Source organism: Elaeis guineensis, chromosome 9, assembly GCF_000442705.2.
Source record: "Elaeis guineensis isolate ETL-2024a chromosome 9, EG11, whole genome shotgun sequence".
Taxonomy (NCBI): domain Eukaryota; kingdom Viridiplantae; phylum Streptophyta; class Magnoliopsida; order Arecales; family Arecaceae; genus Elaeis; species Elaeis guineensis.
The window spans coordinates 24869873-24885591 of record NC_026001.2 but is presented as its reverse complement, the minus strand read 5'-3'; the positions used below and the strand labels follow the sequence as shown (position 1 = coordinate 24885591).

Sequence of the window (15719 nt, the reverse complement as noted above, 5' to 3'; positions counted from 1 at the left end):
GATTTTTTATCTGCATCGATTCAATCAATCTGTAGACGACAACGTTGAATGTCCTATGTCCTATGTTTGATGTATACAACTGTTCGTCATAATATGGTTGGATACTATTTATTTTGTATTGGATAACAATATATTTCGAAGAAGAAATAGAGCCGAAATAATTTTTGGGATAAAAAATATAAATTAAAAATTAAAAATTATTATTCACATTAAATTATTATTATATTTTTTTATAGAGTTTTTTTGGGCCCGTTGCGTAGCACGGGTTACTTACTAGTATTGGCATTATTAGAGGTACGACTGGTACAACACAAAGTTCAAGGTAGGAGTAATCAGGTTGAAGCAATATTTGGCTACTGACTATTTCAATGAGTCTATGTGGAAAATGTCTACAGAAGATCCGACAGCTCATGAAAAAATACTTCGCTAATTTTAAACCAGCAAAAGAGAGAGTTGCCAAGAAGAAAGCAGAGATGGACCACCAAGTGGCAAAGCCACCTTCCGATCACTCCAAAGAGTCAGAGAAGGCCTCTTTCAGATAACTACGAGGCATGAAGCTGCCATTCAAGCGAGTCTGGATGATCAGTGGTAGCAGGATGAGGTGGCCAGGCATAAGCCTTGATCTGGCCATCATACTAAGAGTCAAGCTCTAGTTCTGCAACCAGTGGGACAGATTCAGAGTTCAAGAGGAGCTTTTCAAATAAAGAGGCTATCAATAGAGAAAGTGGTCGTTTCGCTAGTACGCTAGGGACTTTTCATAGAAAGAAGAAGTCCTCCATAGAGATTCCACCATAAGCTACCATCCATATCAGATATGGACAATAGCTATTACTTGACGTTAGATAATTATTAATATGATACTATCTTATATGTAATTTTTTTCAATACATTTGCAGTTAAATGGTGGATTCATTTTGGTTTACTGGTGATAAATCTTAAGTGGCTAGCCATCCAGATCCTCTCCCAAATAGTCTCATTGAGTAGCAGTAAACGCAACTAGTCCATATTCACCTTTCTCCATAGCAAGCAGAGGAACCGTCTGACACAAAGGATTCTCAACGACCTCAACTACAATCTAAGATGACAACTAAAGTGCATTCAGGATGAAGTAGACCTAAAGTACATGGATCCGATCCACAATGCTATTGTTTAGGACAAGGATGATCTCATGATCGGAAAGGTTGCGTGCCAGCAATAGGAGTCAGAGCTTGATGAGCCAGGATCGCCTCCACGATCAGCCAGTTTTGTAGCCAACAAGATTAGGTTGGATACAGAGCAATGGACAAAATTGCAACATTCCATGAATTTTTTTCTAGCTGTCAGCCATAGCCATCAAGATCATTGGGGAGCCGATCATCATATGAATCCATGTCCAAGACATCCGGCCAAATATATGATCAAGAGTTTTTTAGACAACGCCATCATGCTACCTAGTCAACTCACTCAAAAGGGGAATATCCATCCTCCCAACATAGCTAGGCAAAGAGGGGCACGAAAGGAAAGCAGGCAACTACTAAATACAACCTGAAAAAAAAAAAAAGGCAATTACAACCCCAATGGAGATAGTGGAGCAGTCGGTTCACTCAAATTTAGAGACCAAAAAAGGTAGCAATGAAAGTTTTGGTGATCTCGGATCTAGTGGCCAAGGAGAAAGTGGACATAAGACCACCGTTTTTGAGACACGATCATAGGATGGTCTTCGATTCACCTGAAAGTCATAGTTTATACATGCTACATAAGATAGGGACCATAGTGCACGAGCTAGTAAAGCCCGCAAGGATAAAATTGTATATAGGAAACGAACACCTCTAGATCTTTCAAAAGGATATGATGCAATCGTAGATGACCTCACAAATAGAGTTAGATCCATAGACGTATCAGGTTTCGAATTGTATGCTGGATCTTAAAACCCACACCTATAAACAGCCTATGACCCATACGATAGTGGTATGGTGCGCCTAAGTCATTGGCTTCCAATAGCCACTATCCTACATAGCCTGAAGCACCTTACATATCGGATTTTGCTGCCGACATATTCGAATGGACCCCTCCAAACCATACTATCAGCCAAAGGACACATCTTAAAGCTAAAGCTTTATTGAGGGATCCAAGATCAGTTATAACCTAGAGTGCATGAACGTACAAAACTACGATGCCACTTGATTAGAGGAGTGGGCTTATATGCCTCCTGATTATATTAATGATCCAGAAATGAGAGACATTGCCACTCGATGAGATTCTAGATGTCGATATGTATATTATACTTTATATACATGCAACTGATTATATTATTTTACATTTTGTATCTCACTAATTAATTTTAGAATATTTTATATTGCTTCTTCTAGCATGCAAAGCCACGATCGCTAGCTTTTTTCTTTGCACTTTGGTTTATGGCTGACGCTAATACAAAAGGCTTCAGGGTAGCAAACCTAATGACATAGATTTTCAGGTTTTTGGCTCCCCAAGATAGTATTATTTCAGTGCGAAGCCATAATGATGCAGAAAAATCACTCCAATATGTCAAAAAGCATGATTTAAGGTGTACCAAGATGAAAGAAATATCAAAAAACATCAAGAAACATCAAATACCGAATGATAGAAATATCAAAAAAAAATCAAGAAACATCAAATTAGACTTAAAATCATTCAAAAAACTAAAAAAATCAATTACCTTTCATTAAACCATAAAAAAATTGAGAAAAAAAATGGCATGCCAGTTCGAAACTGGCATGTCTTAATGTAGCGTGTCGATAGGTACCATACCAAAGTGAGCGCCAACCGATACGGATCCCATTGCTAGTTCGGCTAACCTTGATCTGATCAATAAAGTAGGAATTTCATGACCACATCACCCATCGGATAAGCATCATCTCATTGGCATTAACACCAATCAAACAACCATTACTCGAAGAACTTTTATATATTGTTAAGCATCATTGGAAATGAGGAAAATTATAAGCGTCACCTAACTAAATTTGATTGTACAATAAAACTAATAAGGTGACACTAATGTACTAGAAAACCTATTTTAAGTTAACGATTCAACCTGACAATACATATAGCAATTGAATCTTACATCTGCACACCAACTTCTCCACAAATCAATTAAAAAAGGTTTAATGGTTATGGTTATATGCAGAACAACTACCATACGTAAAACCCAATCCAAAAGCTAAGCATACTTTTGAACCAAGTGGACCAAGAGGGATATTACAAACAAATCTCCTTCCAACATTTCATGTCCTATTCTTCCTCTCATAAATGGATTGCTCCTCTAATCATCACATTTCAAATTTACATAGTACTAGTGCATTTTTCCTTTTTTTTGGTTATTAACATGTTGTTCAGTTTTCGAGTTATTAAGCCATTTATTGATCATATATTGTTTATATACATCATATGTGTTACAACGACATCTCTGAAGACCTTAATAAAGAATCCATGGCCAACCTAGTTCACATACTTGTAAAACTTACCAGCAAGGCAATAAGCGAGAAACTATAAAACATTTCATCTTGTATGCTTGCTAGGTTTGAAACAAGTGCATTTAAAAGAAAGCAAATGCACATGTTAGCACCAGATTATGCTGAAACGGATAGATAGTGTCCTGACAACTAACCAAAAGATATGACAAATGAAGGGAAATTTTAGCATCCTACTAAAAGGAAAATCAACTTTTAAGTCATTAAAGTTTTTTAACAGCTCATAGGATGTACTAAAAGCTTCCATCCAAAACCACCATTAACAGTGAAGACAGTTTCTGAACAATGTAACATCATCTTATTAGGCTATGACTTATAAGCAAGCAAACACCTCCTATCGCAATAACCATACACAAGGCTTTGCAAAAGGCCTTGTGTAATATTAAAATTATGAAAACCAGAAGTGAAGCAGGAAACAACATACATCTTTCGTTGATATTGCCTGTCTAATCTTTTATCCATCTCCCGCCTTGTTTCTGTATATTTCTCAACCCGAGCAATGGCAGAAGCCGATCTATCAATTTCAATCTTCTGATATGCTTCCAGTTCATTTAATTTACTCCTAACTTCCTCCTGGAAATTGAAGCATTTAGTTTTGACATGGTAACTTTCAACGAGAATAATCAAGTATATCCATCAGTTCCGAATATTAGATATCACAAAAAAGAACTGTATATATCGCACATATATTTAGCATGTAGAAGTGTAAAAGCATATTCATAAAAGTGAAGGACCAAATGGGTCAACCAACAGTGACAGGTTAAGCGAAAATAAATCCTATTTCATGGGTACATGATATTTCTATTTACAAATGATCTTTCATTCAACCAATTCAGATATAAATGTGGTCAGCCACTAGAAATTCATTAAACATCAACAAGGGGAGTCCATTCTTGCCAGTGAAGTGTAATAGTTCACTCAAAAACAGAAATGTTGCATGGAGCCAACTTTGGTTCAGGAGCACGGAAATGATGTAGACACATCCTTGATCCTTAAGGTGTGGAAGCATCTAGAAATGATTTTGATAAAATACTATATGTTTCCTTTTTGCTATTCATTTTTTAAATCAAACAAGAAAAAGAACTCAAAAATTGATAAAACAACAAAAAACACTGTGAAAAGTTTTTTTCTATTTAAATAAAAGATAATGGATCAAGGTTCATACCAAGGTCCATTGTACCGGTACTGATGCACGTAACGGCACCACGCCGGTATGATACAATACCGGTACCATACCGTACCGACATACGATACACTCCCGCATATCGGTTCGATACCGATACAATTTTTTTTGGATTTTGTTTCATTTTTTTGGATCTTCAAGTTATTAATTCATAATTATAACCTCAAAAATTTTTTTAAAATCATTCTAAACATGATTCTGAAACTCTGATTTTTTATTTTTTTAATTTATTTTTTTATAATTTTTTATGAATAAATATATATTTAAAATATATATATATATAATTAATGAAAGTCAATAAATGTTACGCTCTGAATTTTTTTCTTACAAATTTCTGCAAGTATAACAAAACACGGCAGTTTAATAATTATTAAAAAATATTATATATAAATTCAAAAAAATTCAATAATAATTTTAAAACTTATAAATTCAAAAAAATATGTTATATGCTTCAAATAATATTTTTGAATTAACTAAAATATAATACTATTTTTACATATTTTTTATTTTATAATATTTTTTATTATTTAAATAATTATAAAAATATTTTTTAATTTCAAAAATTTTAAAAAAAATTCGAGGTTAGATTTAAGTAGCTTGAATCATTCTAAAGATGATTCTGAAACTCTGATTTTTTTTTTAATTTATTTTTTTTATAATTTTTTTACGAATAAATATATATAAATATTTAAAAATATATAATTAATGAAAATCAACGATTTTAGTGTCATCATGTAAATCTTCCAAAGATTTATCACATATAATCAAATCGTACCAAAATCACAAAATTTTGGCATGATTTTCTCTTATTTTCATACTTCTTTGTTCTTATCTTTTTTAACAATAAAAATATAAAAAATAAAATATTTACTAAAAGAATAATACATTGCCTTACTTCCAGCCAAAAATCAGCATCTCCTCGAACCAGTGCTGTAATTTGACAAAAATTTTTCTCTTTTTCTAATTTTTTCCGCATCTCATTTTCCTCTCAGACGAGCTCGAGAGTTCTCTGAGAGAGCTCTCGGGTCTCTCAGACAAAGCACCTAGATTGTCACTAAATGACAGCCCAGACCCTACTACAACCCCCCACCCCCATGTGATGTTTGTCAGTACGGTTCAGCTCGACCGAACCGTATCGAGCCATGCCGTCCGATTTCGAGCGGTATGGCCCCGAACCGTGCCAAACCGCCCAGTTCGGTGCAGTTCGGACCTGTTTTTTGGGAAAAATGGCCGAATCAGATCGGTTAGCCGCCAGTCCGATTCGGTACGCCCTGTACCGGACGGTTCGGCCCGATACGGCATTCCTTGGTTCATACATTGGTGATCATTCCATCATTGTACCGAATTGAGACTCAGTATAGGAGACATACTGAGTCTTGGTAAGCCAAACCAACCACCGTACCAGGCATAACACCACTGTACCAGCATAGTACCGGTATGGCATCCATTATCGAGATGGCGAACCTTAAATGGACTGATGAGAAGGTTCAAACTTTGGAGCATCAAGAAGTAATGTAGAAATGAAAGTGAGATATTCATGTGGATTTGACTACATAGGTAGAAGACTCTTGGCACCAAGGCATGAAATAAATAATATGGCCAAGCTGAACAATCCTGCAATATCAATTCTAACAATAAAAGAACATGATCTAAGGATTAGGGTCTTGTATCATGCATTTCTCATGAATGACCTAGAAAAATTGCTGACATCTTCACAGCAAAAGGTATCTCAAATTCTCGCTTGTTGTAGATGCCCATCATACGTTACAACCATTGACAGGCAATATACATGTAGATATTAGACAAAGATATGCAATAAGCCACTTTGAGGACTGAGTTTTCTTACTATGGATTAAAAATTTCAATTATGTTGACCAATATAGCTGCAATACAAAAATGGAAAACTGAGTATAGCAACAAGACTATGCGGCAGGAGAGCAGATTACAGAAGAATTTGTGTTTTTCTCTTAGATGCATTCTCAAAGAAAATGACTTTACATTAAATCCAGCGCATATTATGGTCGATAAAACTATCAAACATTATGCTCAATAAGAAATAAAGCAGCATCCCTGGTGTAAGTGCTAATATTATGCTCAAAAAACATATCTAAATTTCACCATACTAATAAACAGTAAGGTTATAACTTACAACTATTTCAGTTTATAGAACAATGAAATTTTTGATTTAACTACTAGAGTTTTACTTGATTTTTCTATAGGTAATTTAAATGTTTATAACTTCCTAGAAATACTTACTATTTAAGTAAATAGATTCTTATTAATGGGACATGTTATAACAAACCCACTTCTTACTCTCTTAAAATAAATATATTCTTTTACTTAAATAACAAATTAGTTTAAAGCTTTGAAGCCTTCAAAGAAAGAAAATCAATGAATATGGCCCCCACCTAAGACAGTGGCAGTCCCAAGGTGCACAGTATAACCACCTAGGTGTTAAACTAGGTGCTTGGGCAGCCGTCTTGCCTTGAGGCCTAGGAAGTGGTAGGCACCTAGGCAGTAGGGTTGTCCAAGCACCTATGGAAGACTGCACGGGCACCTCTGACAACCTTGCCGAAAGTGCAAAGTACTTTAAAGAAATCTTGCAATGTTAATTGATATAAAAACAATTAAGACATGTAATAATTAATAGAAGTGCCAAAATTCATGGTAAAAAAACATGTTTGAGATAAAAATCATTTTCGTGTGCATTATCAAGACTTGTCTTTCCACAGAATATATCACAATATAATAAAATTAACTCATGATACACACCTTTACTTTTAGCTGGTGCTCACGTTCAAGTTCAAACAAAATGCCTTCCTCAATGCTTCTTTTGTACAACAAATGGGATTCAGTTGCTTCAGTATGCATTTCATCATCAGACTCTTCAGACTCACTGAAATGGGAAAATCAGTATATATTTTAAAGGAAAGATAAAACCTATATGCAAGATGCAGACAGAGTAACAAGATGCAACACATCAAAAGATATGATCAAAAGGCTTTTTATTTTGTAGATATAATTTCATGATATATGTTCCAAGATATAGTAGGAAAAAGCAAGTAAAATCTACAGAAAATATCCAAATATCATTACAGATATACACAATATTTGCATTATAAATTTAACTACATCACAGGCATAAGCTCCACCAATGGCAAATAATGAGTATTAGAATGTAAAATTGTAGAAGTCATAAAAGATAACTCAAAGGTTTGCTCCCATGATCTACTCTTTTATACATCAGAAGTTCATATTTATGCGCTCACAAGATGCCCATGGCTATGTTGGCTAACTCTACAATTGCAATTGCAATTTTACTAGCACTCATTGCATAACACACTACTTGTTAAACCTGCGATATGCCACCATGTTATCACAGGTGAGGCCACCAACCACATAAGTTCACCTAATTTTTTTCATATGTACAAATCCTTTACAATAATCTAGTCTGCCATGCATCCCCATGGTTTATCATGTGTCACCTGTAATCTTTTACAAATTATTTTGGATTTCTGAGAAGCTAAATCTTGATATTCTTGCCATAATTCTAGAAAATTCTTGATAGCATATAAGATAATTCTCACTAGCAAACCATTCTCCACCATCATACATGCAATTGAAATTCACTAAGATACCAGAGTTAGTATTCCATATAAAATCATATGCCAAAGATAATCATCATGATGTTCGAAACATCTCCTTCTACATTGATAGAAGAAAAGAAGCAACTTATACCACAAGACTGCAAGAGAGCTCGATAGGTCAACTTACACTTCATGAATCATGATAAATTCAGCAAGCAACAGAAGAATATGATGTAGCCCAAACTAAATGTTGATTCATGGATATAAGACAAGAAAGTGACAGATAATACTATGAATATCCTCAGGAGCGTGGATCCTCTGCGGTGCACTGCACGCTGCGGTGCATTGCACGATGGATGGCCTGGGAACAGCATGCATGGGCACGGGCACGCGGCGTGCGTTGTTCGCCACCGTCCATCGCACGATGGATGGCCAGCACAATGCACCTCAGAGGAGCCGCTCTATCCTCAGACCCATTGACCTTGGAGATGAAAATACAAAATTCTAGACTTCTGATGGGGAATGTTACAGTCGTTGTTAGACCAAAACAGAAATTATTATAGAAATGAATGGCTTTCACAGCCCTAATACATGAGAAAAGAATGGATAGATGGTCAACAACATTCAACAGGTAAAGTGGCAGACTACAATGCTAGAATAAAAGAGGGGAGGAACAAGTCTCACAGTCAGACACAGACTGAACATTGTTACAGTCAGTGAACTATAGGTTTTCTATATGTCAAGAACTTTTCACCACGTTCCTTCCTAAGGACTAGTGATATTTTAACAGGATTCATTGGCTATGTCAAGTTATCATGGAGACCAATCAAAAGACATTCAGTTATCAATGAAGTGGCAGCTTATGATAAAGGGGATTTGATGGAAACCAATTAGATATTACAGGTTGAGTGTTTAACTTGCGATAATATGATTAGTCAAGCTTTAGATAATGTGAAATAGAGATACGGGAAAGATGGGACAAGAATTCTTTCGTTTATAAACTCTTAACCCAGACCATCCACATCCAAGCTGAAGAGCAAACAAGACTCTTATACAAGAGACCAGAAGCTTACATGCTATCAACAACCAATGGAAAAATGTCATCTTGCCAGTATAGGTACTAAAGTAACCATATAGACTCTGATCAAGAGGTTATGATGTGGAGCAGAAGACTTAATATTCACCAAGTTGAGGATACCAGATAACTGTGTTGATTAACAATATTTACCCCAACAAGTTTACAAGCCACAGGAAGAGCACTGTAACTAGTCAAGAATTTTGAGCTAAAAGAAATTCATCATGGAGCAAGGTCTAAAAAACCATCCATAACAGCCCCGTACCAGCTGACCAGTGGTACTATCAGGGCTGGGATGCTCTGATTTGGCTGAAGTGAGCCTGAGGTACCTAGATTTCCCTAGATCAGGGTGACTGTGGCCCACATAGAAGGAAAACTGCTTGGTACCACCTGGTATCAAGTGTGGCTTGTTAAAGGGGCCTCGTTTTGTAGAACAACTCTGAGAGGGAGTATAAGGTGGAACTACAAGGCATTGCACATTTAGAGCTCCAATCACTGAATTTGGGTCCAGAAGCAAGCTTCTAGCTAGGCAGTGATGTATCTTTCACTCTTTTTCTAAAAGAATGGACTCTAAATCAAGGGAAAAATTGAAAAACTAGATAGGGATCATGCATTCAAATCTCAAGGTACATGCATATACTGATGGCTGGCTGGTGGAATACATATATTGTGTACCATACCAACAAAGAATATCAACCACTACACCTTTAATACGGCCTATTTCAGTTTCCAATTTTTTAGTCTTTTCCCCTATGTTTTATTGTTTTAATGGTAGGCATTTGCATAAATATGGTAGGCTTATTGATCTAAATGCTCTTTCCATCTTACTTGATGTGCACTTAAGCTTTTCAATTGTTAGTTTAATATATAATTTCACATAATTCAAAGTGAAAACAAAATTAAAAAAACTAGAGTTCTGCATTAAATAATTGAAATGTAATTAGGTTACTAGAGATTGATGAGTTAATGAATGATCTAAAGACTATAGTGTGTCCAAGATGAAATCTAAACATAGCCCCTCTCTTGATTAGGGCCGGCAAAATATGACCCGACCCGCCAACCCGACCCGTGTTCGACAGATTTGGGTTTAGGTTAAACGAGTTCGGATCATAAACGGGTCGATCCGTTTAACCCGTTTAATAATTGGGTCGGATATGGATTTTAGATATCTGACCCATTTAACCCATTTAATCCGTTTAATATTTATGTTGGGTTGAGTCAAATAACCCATTTAACCTGTTTAACTTATTTCTGATCCATTTAACCATTTAACCTATTTAATCTATTTAATCCATTTAAAATTCGTTTAACCTGTTTAACCCATTTAAGACCCATTTAACCTGTTTAAAATCTGTTTAACCTATTTCTGACCCATTTAACTTGACCCGTTTAACCTGTTTAACCCGTTTAACCTAATTTGACCTATTTAATAAACGGGTTAAACGGGTCGGGTCGGGTTACCTACTTAATAAACAGGTCGGGTTCAGGTTTGAATTTTTGACCCATTTAATAAACAGATCGGATTTGGGTTGACCATTTTTTAACTCAACCCGTTTATGACCCGACCCATTTATGACCGACCCGACCCATTTGCCACCCCTACTCTTGATGCAACATCGAGCATGGGTGGACTAATAGACATGATTGCTGGATACAAGGTTCAAATTGTGTACCTACTAGAGGTGGTCATGGTACAACTAGAGTGTCATATATTGGTGGTACCATTCATACCAATATGACACTCCAAAAGTACTAGAACTCAAGGTTTGAAATCCCGTGGGACAGAGGCATCCTGATTTTTGGCTGGAATGGGACGCCCCGAGTCCCGCCCCATCCCGGTGGCCATCCCGATCAGGCGTCCTGGTACATGTTTTTTTTTTGATAAATTTTGATCCGACCCTATCAACGCCAACCTCATCATCCCATGCAATGTTTTGTTTGTCATTTAATTTATATATTATTTTATATATTATTCTGAATAAAATTGGACCATCTCAAATCCCACGGTGGATAACACGCCACGCTACCTCTTGTATTTCACCGATTCCTAATTGCGCGCTACCCACCGTGCATATGCTTCGGGATTTGCCCTGTTCACTTGGTGCATGCAATAATTTCTCCCTAATCTCATCCCACGGCTTTGAACACGCCACGATATCCCTAAGTTATCCGCAGTGCGCGATCGAATGGCCGCAAAACCCCTTTCCTTCCCCTTCGCACCAAGCGATCGAGATTCTTCTTCCCCTCCGCATCCAGTGACCGAGACTCCTCCGCTCCACTCTCCTCCGATCTTCCTCCTCCATCTCGGATTGCTTGTCGTCGGCATTGTCCCCTCTCCTCTCCCTCCTCTCTTCTCCGTCCTGAGGAGTCCCCCATCCGACGTGCCCGTGCTTCCTGCGACGATGACACCAACGCCGACGCACCAACAGAGAAAGGTCGACAAGGTTAATATGGTCTTCTCCTTCATTCTTCTCCCCTTCTCGGCAACAAATGGGCCGTTCTCCCTTATCATCGGCATCCGGCAATGAAATCCCACACTAGGGCTCAATCGGGATGATCGTACTAGTGCCTGATCCGAATGGGATGAAGCCGGGACAATCGGTATGGAGGCCAGACAAGCATTTCAGGGTCCCACACTCGTCCCTGGTGCCAGAAACTCAAATGAACGGGATGGGACAGCCCCCGTCCCGTAGGGACTTAAATCATTGCTAGGACTACCTCTATTGGGTACACAATGCAAACCATATGCATCCAACAAGCACAACTGAGTACTCCATGCACTAAAAGTGCCATGGAGGTGAGGGACTCCATTAAAATGTCAAAACACAGTCATTGTTAAAGCTAATATGTCATTTCTTGGTTTATCAATCAAATCAATCATTCTAGTACATTATTCCATTTTGGATGCATCCAATATTGTCTAATTTATCTCATAATGATCTAGTCCAGTTGATAGTACATTTCTATAAGTATCAACTAAACAGCCAATATCTTCCAACATAGGTAGAATATATTTTCCCACATGCATGAAAGCATTAGGTTGGTTCGATGGACCATTGTTTGAGAACTTCCCCAATATTCCCACAGCTTTACAGAAATACAGACCTCCTCCAAACGAAATAAGCTTGAAGGAAAAAGAAAAAACACCTATGAAAGCCAGAAGTCCCCTTCTCCAGCCAAAATTTATCAATGAAAATCCCAACTAACAGGCAGCTTTCTTTCTCAACAAACAATCACGTTACTTCTTGAGTTTTATACCCCAAAACAGAAGTACACTAACCTGGTTGGACATTCATCTCCTCTAACACTTTCCATATTCACCAGCCTTAAACGTAGCAGCTCATCCAAACCAGCACAAAACAACCCATGTCTCTACTCACCTATGTTACCCAATCTTCTATTTAGCCTAGAATATGCACAGCTGACACTTAAACAAGAACATGGGTATAACGCTCTGAGAAAGCTGCATGAAAAGAAATTCTTTGGCATTAAAAGGATCTGATGGTTAGACACGTACCGGAACCCAACACACAAGAACATGAGTCCATGTAGCCTGGCAACTTATATAGCTGGCAAGGAATCAACACAATTGCATATGGTGTTAAAAACTAGTCAGGTCTCCCAAAACCAAGATAGATTGGCTAACAGAGACCTATCCCAAGGATGGGCAAGAACTGCAATCGCATATTTCAGTAGTGATCTACCTCAGTCTAAACAACCTCTCTTTTTCCATTTATCAGCCTTCCCTTCTGACAGTTTCAATGACATTCTAATTAGGAAGCTGAACCAAGTAAATACCAGTTCTCAGCTCCTTTTCCTACTCACTTTATCATGGTCATCTCTCGATCCCCGCCGCGCCCCCCCCCCCTGCCCCCACTGTCCCTTATTCTTCCAGTCATTAGACCAATTTTAAAGTTTGGAAAAAAGAGGTTTTTAACAAACATCAACTGCTGCAGCCAATATTATCATCAGCTTTAAGAACAAAGATGGTTAAATAACCGAATCATATGACAGAAAAGACACCCACCTCAAATAAATATCATTGCAAGAAAATCGTGTTCCTGTCACCAAACTCGAATCAAAATTCACTTCATCACCGCTTTCACTTTCTGCTATATCATCATCAGAAACGCACACAACAAAGGGCTTATTACCAGTCCCACCTGTCTCCTTTCTTTCAGAATAATCCCTGGACAAAAAAAAAAGTCAGGTTACAAGATACATGAATCCAGCTATGCCTAAAAAGCTAAGAAAAATGAGGGTGAATGACTACCAGTCTGCTAGTTTTAGAGGCACAGGAGGACCAAGCTGCCGCTCTAACGAGTTCAGCTCCGTGAGGAGATCATCAAGCGTCCAGCGCGGCTCAGGATCGGCCGAATGTACCACCGCCGAGCTCTTAGGGCATGGAAGCTCTAAGTTAACGAAACCCCTGCAACAAAGAGAAGAAAATATATGATTATTCAAGTAAAACTCCTAGAGAAGAAAAATAATTATTAGAATTTGGCAGAGCTCACACCAATCACCAGGTTTTGATCTAACTTACATATTCCAACAAAATTAATCTCTGTAAATAGAACAGATGCCGAGAAGGAGGGAGGTGGAGAGGGGCATAGGAGGAGGACGAGGAGTCAGCGGCGGAGAGCTCGACGAACTCGGCGGAGATCGGATGGGTTGTGGGAGGCGGATTGGGAGAAGAATGATCGGACGGCGGTGACGCAGGACAGAAAGAGAGGGAGGGGAGGGAAGCCCCGGTATGGCAACGGGTAGGGTACCCGCAAAATTTGCCCTACCCGTGTCCGAACCCGTTTAAAATTTTTTTTTGAAAAGAGAACCCGTTTAAAATCTTACTACCCGAATCCGTCCCAAACGCGATTACAAAATTAACCAAAAATCCCCAAATCGTCCCATTTAAAATTGACACATCTGCCGGTACCCTTCCGACCCTCGTATTCATACCTAAGAAGAATTCTTTCAATCAAAAAATTCCCAAGCACTATGAAATATCACGCTCCTACCGTAATTAAGCTCTCAAAACCTAAACGTACCAGCTCACAGCACCACAACTTGCTTGAGAAAAAACCCAACCGGAACCTAAGAAACCCCTCTAATCTCCCCCAGGTGCTCTCCTTACCCGCGAGGTCTCCGAAAAAGAGAATGAAATAAAAAAGAAAAAAAAGTCAAAAAGAAAAAAAAATAATCAATCTATTGGAAAAAGGTCTTACCTTTTAATATCTTCCATCTTTTCTTTATTTTCGTTGATTTTTTCTGTTTTCCTGATTTTTTCTCTGATTTTTGATAGGAGATTTGGAACAGCAGTCAACAATAGAAAAAACTTCTATAGTCAGACCGATCAAAGAAGAAATTATGGTCAAACCATCATCGTCTGCCACGTGCATGTATTAGGACATCCATTAAAAAAAAACGATTATGTGATGTTTATCTAAACTATTCAAATACCCCTAAAGTTTATCATTTTTTTTTTCTTAATATTTTAACGCATGCGCGGCCACTCATTTTTTGATGGACGTTTCCGAGCATGTCCGATCATAATTCTTTCATGGTCGGTCCGACTATAAAATTTTATCTCCGACGATGAGTAGGCTTTTATGTTAGTATTTATATGTAAGAGTTTAAAGGGTATAAATATATTATCAATTAATTAGTGCCGAGCTATGTCTTACCGGATATGGTGGTGGTCAGGCAATTTGAGAATTGGAAGTTCAAATTTATATAGTTTATAAAATATATGCATAACCCAATAGGAAAATTTCAAATCCAGACTCTAACCTCCATCCCTAAGATGGAAGAAGAGATGGAAGCAGAGGAGAAGAATTAGAGGGAGGGGCAAGTCAATGCTATCAAATCTCAATAACATTTTAGGTTTTCAATAAATATTTATAAATTTAAAATTTTAATAAGGCTCCAAAATTAAATATGAAAGTCCATACAAAATATTAATCCTCACAAAAACAAAATTCTTGATAAAAATAAAATTTCATAACTTTTAAATTTAATAAAATGATTATAAATATTTTTTTTTGATTCCTATATTTGCATCTAATAATAATATGTCTAGATCTCTTATAGGATGGTCCTCTGTTATACTTCTTTCCAAATTCTCTATTAGGAAAGAACTCAACTCCAGCTAATTTGATTGCAAATACCACCTACAAAGCTTTAGATCCAAGGTATGAATCTCCTCATTTGTAATCCAAGAAGTGGTAGATGAAGGGCAAGATTTTCATTGGACAAGATAGCATTGGAAACCATCATTAGAAGAAGTAAAAATCTTGTTATTCAAAATTATTTTAATTTTATCTCACTATGAGGAAAAATTGCCCCTTAGGAGCTGAAGTATCTACATAATCACTAGATAGCAAAACAGGAAG

General features: G+C 37.2%; 1 protein-coding gene across 2 annotated transcripts in view; it reads right to left on the bottom strand.

The window, feature by feature from the left end:
* LOC105031944 (mRNA export factor GLE1) overlaps window positions 1-14065 on the bottom strand; it is a gene marked incomplete in the record, with an annotated part of 35094 nt that extends 21029 nt beyond the window's left edge. The window contains 5 exon segments of one of the 2 annotated variants that reach the window (XR_012134359.1): window positions 3910-4058; window positions 7441-7564; window positions 13358-13519; window positions 13604-13759; window positions 13874-14065. Coding sequence is in view for 1 of the 2 variants with exons in the window: in XM_073243583.1 (XP_073099684.1) it covers window positions 3910-4058; window positions 7441-7564; window positions 13358-13519; window positions 13604-13759; window positions 13874-13875 (593 nt within the window). 2 annotated transcript variants of the gene reach the window in all.
* Window positions 14066-15719: the final 1654 nt, after the last annotated feature.